The 18,547-nt window shown below is 39.4% G+C and overlaps 1 protein-coding gene across 3 annotated transcripts in view; it reads right to left on the bottom strand.

The window, feature by feature from the left end:
- Positions 1-18,547, bottom strand: part of MIPOL1 (mirror-image polydactyly 1) — a 197,861-nt gene that overhangs the window by 148,082 nt on the left and 31,232 nt on the right. For all 3 annotated transcript variants that reach the window (XM_018082928.2, XM_018082926.2, XM_018082927.2), the window contains exon 4: positions 751-937. In XM_018082928.2, coding sequence (XP_017938417.2) covers positions 751-937 — 187 coding nt within the window. The remainder of the gene's footprint in view (positions 1-750; positions 938-18,547) is intronic.

Genomic DNA, 18,547 nt, shown 5'->3' with positions numbered 1-18,547 from the left:
TATAATAGGGCTTTGCAGTCTTGCTCCCATTTTCAAAAGCAACTCTGTCACTTTCAGTTTAGACTTGGTCTACAAGTCACTAAGTCACTCAAAACTGGTAGCATTTTCCCTAGGCAGCTAATTATACCTTGTATATTATGTCACATATAAAATGAGTATATATATTTCTCAAGACTGCAGTAGAGGGCCATTGCACAGTACAAAAATTAATGACAAGAAATGACCAAAATTAATAACAGAATAATATGTTCAGAGTTTATATTAAACTTTTCAACCATATTTGCCTTTCTCCAGATTCCTGTCACAGACTGCTACAAGGTATCACAGCTCCTCATATTCACTCTTCCAACTTCATCTGGACTTCACACTGCTTTATTCCTGCTTTCTACTCACTCATCACATTGCGCTTGTTGTGTAAAGTCACAGATGCTCCTAGACTTTTAGATCTGTTTTAATTCTCTTCAGGATGCATTTTCAAAATTCTCTGTAGAGAACACAATCATTGAAATACCCACAGTGTGTGATATAAACCATTGCAAATATCAAATTTTCTATGCAAGAGAATACAATAGTGAGAAAGCTGCATTCTGCAAGGGAAGAAGGGCAGATATGGTGAGTCTAAGTAAAAAGCTGACTTACTGACTCTTATGTGGGTAGCAAAATTCCCTGTCTTTATCCAAAAATTCATATGTATATTGTCTATAATTTGAATCTAGAAAAACTACATATAGGGATATTTCTTGGTTTTACCTTGATTCTTCAGGACCAGAACTATAATTATTTAGGACTCCTCCTCCTTGACTCTTTACTGGCAAATCTGAAGATTTTAGTGCTTCAGTTTCTGTCTGGATGAAAAATTCTGCGTTTTTTTGAGAATTCTGATAAAACTGAAGTCCAACGCAAAAGTCTTCTTTTTTTTGTTCCAAGATGTGTGTTTCTAATTGGAAAGAGAAGCAAACACATTTTCTTATTTGGAAAATGAAGCAAAAACTTGAGATTTCTCATTCAAAAATGGCTTCCTATATTCATATTCTTATTTGTAGCAGAAGGGAACAAGTAATTTACTTTCAGATTCACAGCTTCTTCTTCCCACTCAGGAACAAGAGTTGTGTTACCGACAGCATGGATGTAGAAGTTACAAACTATTTCCTGGATTTTTCTCATGGAAACATGCAAGATTAATCACCATTTCATAATACCTCTTCCCCTTAAATGACTGCTTAAAATAATGCTGACTGTAGAAAAATATTTACTTATCTTTTGTAAAAATCAGCTCTACCATAGTAAGACATGATGAATTTCTGCTATAGAGAGAGAAATTTTCAGGTTATTAACTAGACTCTTACTTATAGTGAGGTCTCTTTCAAATCCATTTTGGCTACAGAAGGAATATCATCAAGCTGTAGTTAGCAACCACAAATTTAAGGCCACATTATTCATTCCTTTGGAGTGCAAGGCACAGGCTCGTACAACTAAGGAACCTGAAGAATGCAAACCAGAAATTGTGCCAAAGGGGAAAAATATGACTAAAATGTTGAGAGTGACAGTTAGTTCTCTTAAGCGTGGCTACTAGATATTTTTAGGACATTTCTGATATCAAGGTATTTAAATGAAAGAAAGATCTACATACCACAAACGTACTTTCATAAAGTAAGAACAAGTAAGTTTTAATTATAGAATTATATTAAAAAATGAGAAGGAATCAGCCTAAAAAACCTGCAAATGGAAAAAAGGTGCATATATTCTTCATTTTTTCATTTAGATTTGTAGAGAACAAACACTGGAGCTTTTCCTTGTTTAATAAAGTTAGTGTTTCCAAACATTTTGGATAAATTATAGGGTATACATTCTCTTATCCATCTTATAACATCCTCTTCAAAAATAATAAGAAGCTGTTTATACAGTTGAAATCAAGTAGAAATAGACCAAAAATACAAATCAATCAGTATCAAGGTGTCATGCTCCATGTAAGACATTCCAAGTAAAAAATACCAAAGATTGTCTCTAAAATCTGTTGCAATAGATTCCTTTCTCCTTAAAGAAGTAAAGACACAGCCAATGGTACAGGAAACAGCCCAAGGGCACTGAGAGATGACTTGTGAATTGGCTGGAGTCAGTTTAACAAGTTCCATTAAAAGCTATATGTCACTACCTTAAAGAAAAATTATGGTACCCACTGCTCATCTGTATTCTCCTAATTCACTTCAGCACAAACTTACTTGAATCCATTACTGCAAACTATAACTACTGATTTTTGTACTAGAGAAACAACAGTCAACAAATAAATCCTAGAGTGCCTTCCCTGCCTCTGCTGGATGCAGTTGAGATTTCTGCTATTTCTTTTCAGATTGGATGCTCAGAATCTTTGTTTCTGAGCACTAATAAACATGTGGAGACCATAACTTGATAAAATATTAGCATTGTTGTAGTTGCCCATAAGAACCAGGACCTTGAACATGAGGGTTCTTCTTATTGTCTGAAGATGATCCCTGCGGGTCCTTTTTAACTCAGCATATTCTGTGATTCTGTGATATTTCACTCAATCCTCTTCCATGCCCCTCCCTCTTACTAGAAGGATCAAGACTAACACCACCTGGGTTCCCACACCCTTGATCATCACCCCCAAACCCATACAGTCACACACAATACTTCCCAGGTCACACCAACAGTATCACTTGTGCCTACATGGAAGAGCAGCCGGGGGTAAGAGAGTAAGATAAGAATCAGGAGCCTTTCTATAACATCCTGAATATGAGCTGCCAACAAGAAGCAAAGCTCTCTAGAGAACAAGTTGAGTCAGCAGACAGATTTTTATTTTTATTTTTAAAACCAGAAGCAAACATGTCTGCATGAGGAGGTAAACATCTGCATTAGCATCTGCACTTCAGGGTAAATCCTTAGGCCATGTCAAGATATAGGGTTTTATGCCTTCGACTGTAAGTTACTGCAGCTTAAAAAAAAATAATTTAGAATAGGACTAGACCTGCATTGGCATTTATTAATGCTAATGCTGCTTCTTCAACCAATGTACATTTGCAGCACACTTTTTCATCCAGATTCAATTCCCTCAAGCACATGGGTAAGACTAAGTAGCATCACAGCAAGCCTGTAAGTGGCATTCCCAATGTTAGGCGAAACACAGAGGATCTGTTTTTTATCTACTGATTTTGTAAGAGAGAAGATGATGGCAGCCTCTTCCACTCAGAATTGGAAGCGCTCTGCCCAATGGCATTAAGGTGAGAGGTCTTAAGTCTTTTAATAAAGCTGCAATGTTTTTGTTTGTTTGTTTTGGTGGTTTTTTGTTTGCAAAAACCAAAGTTGGTTTGGTTTTTTTTGGGTTTTTTTGTTAACATGCTAAATTTGTCAGTAGAATGCTTTGGGGAAGACTTTTTGAACACTGTCAGATCAATCAGCATAGGGTTTTTTTTTTTTTAAAAACCACTTTATTCTACATATAGCTCATTACCTCCATGGTAAACTAAGTGGCAATTTTAATCAATGTACTTCAGTGCTTTTCCTCATGCATCCTGCAAATTGTATTGCGCACTAATTACCAATGCTGCAGACATACACTGGGGAGTAAGTAGCATTTGCAATAACTAGGCTGCACAGGGAATATCAGAGAAAGTGTAAAACGGCCCTGCAAGCTTTAGAAAAAAGTATGTAGATTTCATTAGGTGGTACCACCACCACTGATTCTGGTTCTTGAGTATACTAAGCAACTTATTTTCCATATAAAATAGCAAGTTCAGTAGCCCAGATTAATATTTCACTATAGGGAGAAGCTGAACAGCTGATCTTCTGTATGTATTTATCTTGAATGAATAGATTGTTCACATTGAGGGAAAGAAAAGCAAATGTTAGGAAGAAGGAATATAAAGACACCAGAATTAAATCTGGGAATTGATTGTGAGGGACATAAGGGGAAGATAATGCTGTCATGGCTTAAAACAGTAAAGGCAGAACAGAATTCAATGTTGTTAAGCTGGGAGTGGTTAAAAAGACAAGTAAAAACATTGAAACTATCACACTGTGCAGGCACCCCCTATTTCTCATAGCTTCTTCTAAGAAGTGGGGATTGGCACCAAGATCAGGGAAAGCACTGCATTAGAGAATCCTGTAGCAACAGTGATAAGTGCACAGAAGGTGTAGATTCAACTGGAAGACTAAGGAGGCAGTAGCTTTCCTTGTTTCACCACTCAGCATATTCAGCAGTCCCATCATTGAGCAGAAGTTGGGTGGGCACCTCCTTCCCCGTGCTTGTAGTCTTTCAGCACCCCACTAGGCAAACTGCACTGATCAGTTCAGAGGTTTGCAGGGGATCTCCACAGAACAAGAGTAAGGGAAAACAAACAAAACCCAATGGAACACGCACACAGCACCTCAAAATACAAGACTAGCCTGCAGTCGAGTATGAGGACACTGGAAGCCCTAGGTGCATCAAATCAGCTTCACGTGTAATAGTACTTACTGCTTGCTACCTATAGCTTACTGGTATTTGTTTTAAGCTGGTCTGTGGCACAGACATAATATATTCTCATCTGTCTGGAAAAGACTGCATGAGTGAACACCCAGAGGGATGGCAAGTAAGAGGCATACTAGGAAAAAGAGTAAAAGCAGGAAGGAAGAGAATGAGCTTGAGCAAAGTTGACTGCAAACTTAGTAGCTATGACACTGTGATACTTTCAGATTAAAAACATGGGAAAAAATGTTGAACAAAACTATATTTGAGGAAGTGTAATGTCAATTACTATAAGCCTCCAAAATTCAGTGATTGACAAACTATAATTTACTGTTAATCACAGAATCACAGAACAGTTTGGGTTGGAAGGGACCCTAAAGATCATGTAGTTCCAACCCCCCTGCCATAGGCAGGGATGCTCCCCACTAGATCACGTTGCCCAGGGCCCCATCCAACTCTGGAAGCGGCTACACTTCCAGAGACTGGACATCCACAGATTCTCTGGGCAACCTGGTCCAGTGCCTCACTACCCTCTGGGTAAAGAACTTCTTCCTAATATCTAACCTAAATCTCTACTCTTTTAGTTTAACACTGTTCCCCCTTGTCCCATCATATCTGCCTATGTAAAAAGTTGCTCTCCCTCTTTTTTTATAAGCCCCCTTCAAGTACTGGAAGGCTGCAATGAGGTCTTCCCAGAGCCCTCTCTTTTCAAGGCTGAACAACCCCAGTTCTCTCAGCCTGCCCTCAACAGGAGATTTTATCCAGCCCTCTGATCATCTTCCTTGGCCTCCTCTGGACCTGCTGCAACAAGTCCATGTCTTTCTTGTCCTGGGGGCCCCAACCTGGATGCAGCACTCTACATGAAGTCTCACAAGGGCAGAGTGGAGTGGTAGAATCGTTTCCCTTGACCTGCTGGCCGCACTTCTTTTGACGCAGCCCAGGATGGAATTGTCTATCTGGGCTGCAATCATGTATTTTTTCTTCTCAGTCTAAACAACAACACAGCTTCAATGTCAATGAGGTTTTTTTGTGTTTGTATAATACCAAAAATTTTTAATTTTAAACAAGAGGAAATATTCATTATCCAACAAACTATCAAAGCAAAGAGCCACCCTGGCCCTGCCAAACTAACTTTTCCTGCTAGAATAACAGGATACACTTCCCACAGTTTAAAAATACTTGATCTTGCCCCACCTGCAAATCACACATCTACCACACTTGTTGCAATAACTATGCATGTAAAAGCATTCCTTTAGAAATTCACCTTCTTTTTATTTTCACTAGACTAATTGCTATTCTTTTTTATTGACTTTCAAATTATCTAGTTTTGTTGGTACATTAATAATATTGCATATGTAACCTAATAGCCACTAACTTTTCAAGCTATGCAAATGAAATTAGTGCTATGGCAGAATATTCCTTCGTGAGGTGAAAATGATGAGTCAACTGTTTTGTCAAAAGACAAACATTCATTCACTTGGCTATTTAACTACTGGAACTTCTACTGAACAGAATGACTGTGAAAAACTCAGATTGCTTGACAGTTCACCTTTTACTGAATGATTAAAAGGTATAAATCCTGAAAATGAGAGGGAACCAAAATGAAAGGATTTTATAGGCATAAATATGCAAAGAAAGAAAATTAGTTTGTTGGAAGAAATCCTATTGCCTGGCATAAGTGAAAAGAGTTGGTTTTTGTTTTATGCATTTTCAGAATGCATGTAATTTCCTTTTTCATTCATATTTCAGTTGAAACAGAGGTAATACACATGATTTACACGGATATGTCAAAGGGTGTTCATTAGTTTTTACTTTCTCCTCACTATTTTATCTTTCCCAAAATATGCAAACAAATTTTCAGAGTTAATATTAGGAAAAGTTGCTATACTTTATTTTCAAGAAGAAAGTAATTCCTGTTTCTGGAAAACAATTACAAAAGCTCAGTAAAAAAATACAAGGTCAATAATACACATATTCTCCAAAACAAAGAAGAAGAAGTGCAGCTTTACTTGTCTTTGGACTTACTACAGATTTACTTATGTTAGGAATTATTTAGACCTTTAGTGTAGTATACTGAGAACCAATATCTTGCAATGAAGAGTAAATGGTTGTCCCTTCATGAAGCACTTTTTCTAACGTTTAAAGAAAACTGGGCAAAATTCAAGATGATTATTCAGCAGGACTCTAAAATCTCACTAAAGCACTTATGTAGCACGGCAGAATGGCAGTCACAGCAACCTGATTAAAAGCAAAGACTGAGCTCAGAGTAGTTTTGTAATATAAAGCTAATTCCTTTTATTTCTTAGTGTACTACCCAGCCAAAATACCATGTACAACCAGCCAAGCCTTTGCAGTAACAAAGAGGAAATCACTATGTAGATGCATTGGATGTTCAGTGCCCCAGCAGTACATGACCACGGTGCTCTGCTGAGAGCATTGTGGGTCAACTCAGGAGAATGAGGACTATCGACTTACTTCCAGATTTCTCTCTGAGATAGGATATCTGTTCTCACTTCAAGACACAGAAGATGGAGGTTCACTGAAATAAGCCTTGGAAACAATATTTTCTGGAAACTCTCACATATATGCATAAGTACTGTGACAGTCATTTTAAAGCCATCAAAATTGAGGCACACAGTAATGAAGTAAGTGTACTGAGGTCATTGAGCAAGCCATTTGTCTTGATTCCAGCCAGGACAGGGTTAACTTTTTGCAGTAGCCTGAAGGGGGCATGGCTAAGATGAGAAGGTTATTCTATACCACCTCACATCACTGCCGAGGACAGGGGGAAGGGAGTCTCTTCCAGGGAGAAGCGGCTCCTTCTCTGGTTGAGAAAATGCAGTGGAGGGAGCTGTCTGGTATTGTCTATTATTGCAGGGAGCTGGGGGCAGGGAGGGAGGGGTCTGTGTGAATAATTCTCTTATACCTTCTGTCATTAGTATTGTTGATGCTACTGTTTGTTTTCTTATCTCATTGCTGTTTCCAGTAAATTGTTCTTATCTCAACCTGTGATCTTTGCCTTTTGTGCTTCCCATTGGAGGTGGGAGGGGAAACAGCATGTGTTTTATTAGTGGGAGTACTAAATTGGAGAACACCATTCCTAAACTGTGACAGCCTTTTTGGTGCTCGATGTGAGGCACAAAGGCTTGAGATAATTACAGATCTGCCCACAGTGGCTTGGAAACAAATTTGATCTAAGCATTTACTGTATTAGGTATAGAGCTACAGGTCACAATGGTGCTTGGTCTGTTCATGGGGTTGTGGTACCTGACCCTGTATATACTCCCATATCTGCTCCTCACGATGATCTTTTTCAGAGCAGGGAGAGGGATCAGGATTGCTTTGTTGATATACTGTGAAATATGAGCTTATGACATGATAACATCATAGGCAATGAGGGTTGTTTGGGATATGTGTTCAGTATTGCTCTCCTACCCTTACCCTGGGCGGGCATTGAGAGTCCATTAATAACCATACCCAGTCTGTGGGAAGAACAAGGGAGGGTGATTCTCCCCAGCTTTTCACCCCTTTTTCCTCCTTCAGGCCTGTTACAAGAGATTTTGAGAATTCTGAATTCCCTTTGGAGGTTAAGGAAAGCATTATCTTGTTCCAAAGTCTGCCAGGTCTCCTCAATGTGGTCCACAACATGTTTAGAGTCAAGAAAGAGATTTCTAGGAAGGTCATTCAGAGATTTGCTCTGAGGGTGGATAGTGACTAGTTGCATGGAATGGGGGAGAAAATGGATCAGTCTGGGGGGAAATATTTGCAAGGAGAATGCTATGACAACTCCAGAGAGGGGTAACTTATTGCAATATGTTGGGCCCTGGCTACTATATATCGAACACTGCTCAATGCTAGACAGCACCCTCAGGGGAAGGAGGAGGAAACCAGAACAACAGGCACCGTGGCCACTCAAACTGCAGGGGAACAACCTGAACCAGGGGAACAACCTGTGCCAGTAGTAGTCACTCCCATACAGAAGAAGAAATCCAAGACCAAATCAGTTCACTTAGCGAGGGATGAAGAGGAAGCAGGACCCTCAGAACAGGAGCAAGAGGCAGGGCCAGAGATAATCAGCCAATACCCATCCCCGGGTGAGCTGTGAGATATGTGAAAAGATTTCAGCCACCAGTCAGGAGAGCCCCTGGTGACCTGGCTGATGCTGGGATATCACAGCCCATGATATGAAACTAGATGGTAGTGAAGCCAAGCAACTGCAATCCCTGTCCCAGGGCATGGGCAATTGGGAAGAGGACAGAAACTCTCTGCCTCTGGAGGCAACTCCTGTCAAGCATGAGGGAAAGGTATTCTCTCAAGGATGGGGTGTCCAAGCAGGTGGAAGGCCATGAAGAAAAGTATCCAGTACCTGAGAGAACGGGCTGTGCTGGAGGTAGTCTATAGGGATACAAACAATGAGCACTCCCCACAATTCATGTGGTAGAACTTTATACAGAGAATGCCATCACTGTGCGCCAACTCACTGGCATTGATGTCAATGAAAGAAGGAGAACAAACAGTACTTCAGGTGACTACCCAACTCTGGCAATATGAAAAGCATCTTTTCTCCTCCCTACTGACCTTGGCTTCGGTGTGGAAAGACTGTTCAAGACTGTGGAGAGATTTGAAAGACTCAAGCAAGTTAGAGAGGAAAGGTCCCATGCCCCACCAGTACAGACCAGAGTCTCTGCTATTGGGAGCAAGCACCCCCCTGCTCGAGAGAGAGGGGACACACTACGAGCTAACCTGTGGTTTTACCTGCACCATGGAGAGGACACGAGGAAGCAGGATGGAAAACCCACCTCTGCCCCAGCAGCACAGGTACAAGAGTTGAGAGGAAGAACAACCACCACAGGAAATTCTTCAAGGATAAATGCAGCTCCAGTTTCCAGAGGGCAAGTCCTCAGACAGAGTAAGAGGGCTGATGTTACTTCTGATCCTCTTGAAGGGACCGCCAGGTCACACTTACAAATAAGCAACGAGTACTATGACCAGGACTAAAGGGGCCCTGTCTCCAGCCAGGTGGAGGAAAGGGACAATCAGACCTGCTGGAGTGGGTGGATCTGACTGCCTGGCACATCAGACCCACAAGAGTATAAGGCTTCACTTGACACAGGCGCCCAATGAACCCTGATGCCATCAAGATATGTGGGGCAGAATCCATCTCTATTTTTGGTGTGACAGGGGATCCCAACACCTGACTGTACTGGAAGCTGAAATGAGCCTGACCAGGAACAAATGGCAAACACACCCCATTGTGACTGGCCCAGAGGCCCTGTGCATCCTTGGCATAAATTACCTCAGGAGGGGGTATTTCAAGGACCCAAAAGGACGTCACTGGGCTTTGGGGACAGCTGCTGTGGAGAAGAGGCAATTAGACAGCTGAATACCTTGCCTGGTCTCTCAGAGGACCCTCTGCTTTGGGACTGCTCAGGGTTGAAGAACAACAGGCACCAATTGCTACCCCAACAGCACACTGTCGACACCTCCACACCAACCAGGGCTCTGTGACCCCCATCCATGAGATGATTCATGAACTGGAGAGCCAGGGAATGCTCAGCAAAACTCACTCACCCTTTCGTAGTCCTACATGGCCAGTGCATTAGTCCAATGGAGAGTGGAGACTGAGCGTAGATTATTGTGGCCTGAACATCACACCTCAACTGAGTGATGCTGTGCCGGACACGCTGGAACTTCAGTAGGAACTGGAGTCCAAGGCAGCAAAGTGGTGCCACCATTGACATTGCTAATGCATTCTTCTCCACTCCTTTAGCAGCAGAGGGCAGGCCAGTTTGCTTTCACCTGGAGGGGCGTCCAGCACACCTGGAACCGACTGCCCCACGGGTGTAAACACAGCCCCACTATTTACCATGGACTGATCCAGACTGCACTGGAAAAGGGTGAGGCTCCAGAACACTTACAGTACACTGATGACATCATTGTGTGGGGCAACACAGCAGAGGAAGTTTTTGAGACAGGGGAGAAGATAATCAATATCCTCCTGAAGGCTGGTTTTGCCATAAACCAAAGTAAAGTCAAGGGACCTGCCCAGGAAATTCAGTTTTTAGGAGTAAAATGGCAAGATGGATGTCATCAGATTTCAGTGGACACAGTCAACAAAAGAGCAGCTATGTCCCCACCAACCAGGAAGAAGGAAACACAGGCTCTTCTAGGTGCTGTGAGTTTTTGGAGGACGCATATTCCAGATTACAGTCAGATTGTAAGCCTTCTTTATCATATGACATGAAGGAAGAACAATTTTAAGTGGGGTCCTGAACAACAACAGCCTTTTGAAAAATTAAACAGGAGTTTGTTCATGTGGTAGCCCTTGGGCCAGTCAGGACAGGACAAGATGTGAAAAATGTTCTCTACACTGCAGCCAGGGAGAATGGTCCTTCCTGGAGTCTCTGGCAAAAAGTACCCAGGGAGACTCAAGGATGAACTCTGGGGTTCTGGAGCTGGGGATACAAAGGATCCAAGGCCTGTTACACCCCAATTGAAAAAGAGATACTGGCAGCTTATGAAGGGGTTTGAGCTGCTTCAGAAGGGATTGGCAGTGAAGCACAGCTCCTCCTGGCACCCTGACTGCCAGTGCTGGGCTGGATGTTCAAAGGGAAAGTCCCTTCCACACATCATGCCACTGATGCTATGTAGAGTAAGTGGGTCGTGCTGATCACACAGCAAGCTTGAACAGGAAAACGCAATTGCCCAGGGATTTTGAACATCATTACTAAGTGGTCTGATGGTGTGGCAGTTTGAGCCACATCAGAAATCCAAAATCCAATTTTCAGGCTTCCCCACCCCTTCCCACAGATGGCGAAAATTTTGGATTATCATCAGAAGATGATGAGGAGAAGGTGACATGCTGAGAAGGCCCCATCATATAATCAGCAACCAGAAAATGAAAAGTGATAGTCTCTTTACTGATGGTTCCTGCAGTACTGTAGGGATACATGGAAAATGGAAAGCTGCCATATGGAGTTCTACATGGCAAGTCGCAGAAGCTGTTGAGGGACAAGGTGGATCAAGTCAGGCTGCAGAGCTGAAACCTGTCCAGCTGGCTTCACGTATCGCCGAGTAAGAGAAATGGCCAGCACTCTACCTCTACATTGACTCCTGGATGGTAGCAAATGCTCTGTGGGGTTGGTTGGACTGATGGAAAAAGACCAATCGGCAGCACAGAGGTAAATCCATCTGCGCTGCTGAATTGTGGCAAGACATCACTGCCCAGGTAGAGAAGTTAGCTGTAGAAGTGTGTCATGTAGATAAACACGCACCCAAGAGCTGGGCTACTGAAGCACATCACAAGAATGGACAGGTGGACTGATTTGCCAAGATTAAATTGTCTCAGGTGGATCTGGACTGGCAACATAGGGGTGAATTATTTCTGGATCAGTGGGCCCACGATGCCTCAGGTCATTAGGGAAGAGATGCAACATACAGACAGGCTCATGATCAAGGGGTGGACTTAACCATGGACACTATCTCCCACCTTATCCATAACTGTGAAACATGTGCTGCAATCAAGCAGGCCAAGCAGGTAAAGTGCCTGTATAGATGTGCAGTATGCGATACATACAAACTTCCTGTAACTTCAGTATTAGGCAGAATAAATAAAATAACCTTTTTTAAAATTATATTGACTATCATTCTAGTACAGAGAACTTCCAAACAATTAAAACTGTTCTAGAAGTCAGTCAGGTGAGCAGAACAATACAATTCAAATGCTTGTTTTTTTGCCTACAGAGATTCACTTAAGTTGTTCAAAAAAAAACAAACAAAGAGAACAATGTATTCTTATTGGAATTTTGTTGAGAAAGTTATCTGCAAATGAAATAAGAATAACCAAATTTACATATACATTAATGTATTTGTTTGCTCGATATCCTGTAGCATATACATATACACACACCAAAAAAAGAGGCTTGAAAATATTTTGTCTGCTAAAATACATACAAAACTCAGAAGTGTAATGGTTTTTTTAAAGGTTTTTCATTCCTTAAAGGAATTTGAAGAGAACAGTGAATTCTGTGTTAGCAATTTAAGTGGGGGACATCTGTGTTACTTTGAATGCTTCTTTATTCACCTGTACTTGAGTGGAACCCAGCAACACCTGTCATAAAGAAATAAATTCAGAAGACTAGGAACAGTTTGAGTTATTCTGGCAAAGGCAATTTTTTACAATTCTCTGAGGATTCTGATTATTTTAGTAATGATGTTTCCCTTGTCTGTCTCCCTCACTAAGTCTTTTGTCCTCCTCTTTTGCATCTAAACAGAAATTGTGTAGAAACTGTTGAATATTTAAAACAGAAAAATGCTTCTCTGTCTTTAAAATATGTGTCCAATCATTACTTTGGTATTCACTGCAGTTAATCGTGATGCATTTATTAATGTGTAAATACTAGACATTTCCTTTGGCATTCCACTCTCCGTTTGCAATTCATTAACATATTGTTATTTTAAAATACTAGTCTCTGAGAAGACATCAGATTTTCATTGGATTGGTCTCACACTTGAAAAAGCATTTTTATATTCTGAATGCATCAAAACAGCAAAATCTCTAGGCAGATACTAAGTGGGATTCACTGAAACACAATGTTAGTTCTAATGGACGGATGATTGTGTTTGGTCTTTTGAAACTTTGAAGTATAGGTAAGTCTTGATCACACAAATTAATAAATCCTAAAGCTGGAGTTAACAATAACCATTACACCCAAATTCTGCAGCTTAGCCCAGCCAATTTTTCAAAAGGTCAGGTTGTGAACTGGAGAAGATCAGGGAGGTCCACCGCATAGCTTTGTTGCCAGGCATCTCTCGTCTGGATTGTTGCAGGCATTTATTAGTATTCGTCAGCAGACTCAACAAAGCAAACAAGAAATTCAAGCACGAATAATAAAATGAAATGCTGCTATATAACCCTTTGTCATTCAGCAAATATGGGACTTTTTAGCTACATTGTTCCTAAACCTGGGTTACTACTTTAATTTTTCTCCACAGTGCTGACTGAATGAGTATGCATGTGTGTTAAATGCAGAGCTCCCTTAACAACTGCAGGACTGCCATTTAATCTGTTGGTAGATGGACCATTTCCTGTGGGAACTCTAGCTATGATTTCCAGATCCACCAAATAAATCTCAGATTAAGATTCCAAATGAAACCTGCCTTTGGCAGATAAAAAATGTCAAGATGGATATAAACAGTAAAATTATAAATTATCTAGGTGTTGCACGATGACTTGACGTGCGTTTTTTGTTTACACTTTCCCTGATATCACAACTATACAAAGGCATTCATCAAATGTCACACTTTCATAATACTGGAGGCATCATTAAAACTGTTTGGCTAAGGACCTTGAAGTGTTTAAGCAGTAGCTCAAAAGTATATTTGTGCAAAGTAGAAGAATAAATTTACATATCAGCAGCAGCTCATAAGGGATGGGTAAATATTCTGTTTATCTCTCATTGTAATTCAGGTTAGTTTAAATACAGGGTTTCAGGATATCATTACAGCCTATATGGAGTCATTACATAATTTCCAAACATAGTGTCTTGCTGGAGTTTTACTAAGCATGCTGTGTTTATGTTTTCTAAACCAGCTAAAAACAAAGTAAACCCTCCCACCCCATTTGTCTTTTGCTATTGTCATATCAGACAATTGCTTTTCACATATAACCCTTTCATTATCTAAATCTTAATGATCCAGAACTCCCTTTTATCTAGGCAGGGTCATGTTTCCTGATGCCCATTAATTATAGCGAAAATTCTCTTATCCAAATGTACTCAACCTCTCCTACCACAAACAAACAACTAAGGCTTTGCTGAATTAGAGTTCTAAACAAAATCCCAGGAAACTACAGCTTTAGAAGTGAAAAAGAAAATTGTAATTTAAAGTGTCTGACATAAAAGATAGGTCACTCTACATAAAGTGGCCATAAGACACCTTGCCCTCACATCCTTTAGTCCAAGTAATGGTCTACTAAAGATGCAGGTGAACTCACATATAAGAGTCTCCCTGAAGGGCCTTTTATTTAATGAAATTTTTGTTATGTCTTTGCTCTTAAGCTGCATTGTAGCTGTTATAAAAATAGAGTTAATGAAGGTTTCTAAAGAATAAAATAACCAAATTCCTCTTGCACTTGTGCTAGGTCTTCTAAAGCTCCTTCTGAAGCACTACTTAAAAATTACTGTGGTTATAAGTGCTGTTTTCTCTGAAGCACATTTCAAGACATTCTGAAGTTAGCTGCACTCATATTTTACACACTTAAATGATTCAAAGGGCAATACTTCAAAGTGTGCATTCTCTCCATCCTTACTGGTTGCACTACTCAGTGCAGATAAGGCACTACCCACTTTGAGCATACTATAAAGGTTTGAACAAAATCATATTCACAACACTGCAGTGAGCCAGGAAAATACTGGATATCTAATTGTGCTTCTGATGAGGAGCCTTTCTGCATGCAGCCTGGCCAGAAAAGCACTGTATTCAACCTCTCAAAATGTACAAGGAAAGAAATGGGATGAAAAAAGGAGAGATGAGAATTTATACACATGAAAGGGTGACTATATTTACAGGAAAGACCAAGCAGTATTAGCTCATTCTTATCTTCTAAGCCATGTCACACTATTCCCGCTTTTTCCATGGAAGATATTTTCTTCATCTTCCACACGCAGTGTCGCTCAACAGTTACTAGCCATTCTTCCTGTGTTTTACTCATGAAAGTTCATCTTCTCAGCCTCTTTTCTGCCTTTTACACCATAGAGAGAGACCTGCAACTATGTTGGCCACTTTGCAAGGGGACCTCTGACAGCCAGCACACTGCGAGCTTGATGCTGAAATCACAGCACACATTGCAGACACTGATCAATTGAGCCACATGGGTGTAGAGGACTCTGCCTCTACATATCACATAGATTTTTTCTGCATACACACCCATGCAATATCCAGGCTTTCTTTCTTTCCCAGGTAAACAGCACTCTATTGCTAACAGAGGGTAGGAGAGGGAGAACAGGCTCACAGTATCTCCTGTTGAGGCATGTAAAAGAAGAAATAAGACTTCAATATGTCAAGTATGGTTTATTCTTCCTCTATTATAACCTTGGAAGAAGGGCTTTAGATTTACTTTACAGTGTTTACAGCTGTAGTGGGTATATTCTGGAGAAAGAAGAAGCAGCACCTTTACCATTAGCTGCTTTTTGACCCAACTAGAGCATCAGATGAAAAATCTTTACAATACCATATTACTCTCAAAGCTTTCTTTACCCATTCATCTTTGTGTGTGTCAGTCACACAACAGTAATTCCAGACAAAAAAATCCCGTTTAATTACTATTACAAAACCAAACCCACAAAAAAGCATATTAAAATCATTACATGACTAGAAAAGCTTTCTACATCTAAGATAGTCAAAGTTAGCAAAAAAAGATGATTCATTTCACTTAACCTATGCATCTGACTGTACATTTCCTCAATCACCATGAATGTAAAAAGACTCCTAAAAAACAGCTCCCCACAAGATAAAACACTTCCTTTCCAAATTTCCCTGCATAAGCTGATTCTGCAGTTCTGTTTCAATTTGCATTATCACATCTCTTTAAAGCCAGTCTCCAGACATGCAATTTTAAAGTATATTTACAAGCTGTGCAACCATTCTTTTGAAGTTACATGGAAAGTTCCTATATGGGTGATAACTAAGAGTTGTCATCAAATTCCTGCAAGTGAAATTGGTTCACTGCTTACATTTCAATATGTGCTTTAAGCAGTGGTTAAAAATACATATATTTATTTCCATTTTTGAAAAATATAGTAACCACCTTTTAAGAAAGCAAACCACTTTGACATTAAAATTAATCAATCTCTTACCTTGTTTTATTCTGGAATCAGCAAAACTGTGATTAATGATGAAATAATGGATGCTTAGACATATGACATAAGCAAAAACATTACAATAGTGAAAGACCATATAATACAGAAGGAGGAAAGCTGCACCCATTCAAATGTGGTACATGATATGAGTCAAATGAGACACAAATTTAACTCCAGTATTTGCAGACTCACCACCTTCCTATCCTGCTAGCTCTTCTGGAAAACTGCCTTACGGAGTCCTGAATGTATATGTAAGTACAAAACCCACCCAATTTCAGGTTCCCTCTTGTGCTGTCGCAGTATTAATGGTTGTGTAGTTTCTACCATGCATGTAAACCCTGCTCAAGTAATAAGTTCACCAAGATGCAATGTGCTTCCCCACACCCACCATCACTGCAATGCAAAGATATGCACCTATTGGCCAACAGAAGTTTATTTTCATAATGGAATACTATTCTGGCCTTTCTAGCTTGGATCCTGAATATTTTTCATTTTCAAATGACATAGTCTTCACTGGCCTGCTGCCAATGCTCCTGGTATATTCTCTCAAGTATCCTTAGAGAGATATGAAAAAAGGCACTAACCTCCTATTAAAAACTAGGTGCTGTGGAAATAAACAGTACATTTAAATTAGATACAAACATAAAATAACAAACCTTGCACATAAACTGTTCTTTGTTTCTCCCTAATATACTACAACAGAGACAAAGTCTTCAATCCACACAGGGATACTATACTCCAAACAACTCAGAAAGTTAAAAAGAAAATCAGATATCAAACACTTCAGATATACCCCTCTTAAACACTACCTTTCTTTCAAGTATTTTATTTTATAACATCGATTAACAGGTTACATATTATCCCACATAACTGCCATAAACCTACCACTTCTCTGTATCTAACATTTTTGCTACTTTTTTTAAATTCTCATTGCTTGACTGAATTTTCATCTAGTTGGCTGAATTTAATCTCAGATTTGCTTTACCATCCTTATTTGCTGACAAATAATTTAATCTCCAATATTTCAGTATGTTATTAAAAATTTGAATAAATCATTATGGGGTTATTCTAAACCCAGCTTTTAAACTTCCAAGTTACAAGCAAGGAACATCTAAATACAGTACAGTACCAGATGTACAAAGGAAAGATACCACGATGACAAAACAAGCAGAACACAAAATGGTATACTCTTCAACACAGACATTTAAACAGAAAATGAAAAGCTGCTGTGATTTAGTAATACAATGAGAAAATGCACCAGAATGTCTACCAAGGGCACTTACTAAACATTATGTTACTGAAATTTAGCTATTACCTTTATGATAAGTGAATGTAATTTAGCTGTTAATAAGCAAAAAAAAGAAATTCCTCATCCAAACAAGTATGATGACATGAAATTTACCCATAATACCTTTTTCTAACTTTCCTAGGAGCAAAAGCATAAAGAATTACATGACTTATTAATGATTAGCTAAAAAAATGTATAATTTTTACTTTTGTCTATATAACAACAGCTATTGGATACATGGATCTGTAAGTGTTAGCTTGGAAGAAATGGTTTTCTAAACAGATAAAAATATTAATTTAATGCATCAAAAAACAATACACATGAAACTCAGTATCTATTCAATTTTAAAAAATCTATGAGCAGCAGCAGAACACCATTTCTTGCAATTAGACAGAAAATATTTCACAGAGAATCAGCTTACAGTATGCACTTGTCTACTTTGGAAAACTTAACCTTTTGAACCATTCTTAGGGTATGCTGACCCCTAAAGGTCTAAAAATACTAAACCTGATTAAGCCATTACACATTTAAATCATCAGAATACAATTCTCCACTGGTATTCCACCATGACTATTTTTGTTTATAGACTATATAATTCAAAAACTTTTTAACTTCACTCAGTAACAGCTCAAAATTCCATAAATTAAAAGGGGTCTATAAGTAGTTTATTTTACAGAATAATATAGATAGAAATCTATATTTCTATCTACATACAGATGAAAGAAAAGCATCATCTCCATGATGGAGCATTTCTTTTTTCTTCTAAACAGATTCTTCATGAGAAACTTGACATTTATTATCTTTTGAGAGAGAATACATAGCATAAAATTCAAAAAAAGGAAATATACAAGATGCTATCAGACTTTGATATAGAGGGAAACCTATTCCACTTTGGTTTTTTTAACCTACACATAGTCACTGACTGGCAACAATCCACCC

This window comes from Manacus vitellinus, unplaced genomic scaffold, assembly GCF_001715985.3.
Source record: "Manacus vitellinus isolate BGI_N305 unplaced genomic scaffold, ASM171598v3 scaffold_6_pilon, whole genome shotgun sequence".
Taxonomy (NCBI): Eukaryota; Metazoa; Chordata; class Aves; order Passeriformes; family Pipridae; genus Manacus; species Manacus vitellinus.
Note: the sequence above shows the minus strand (reverse complement) of the source record. Positions and strands in the feature narration are given on the sequence as shown.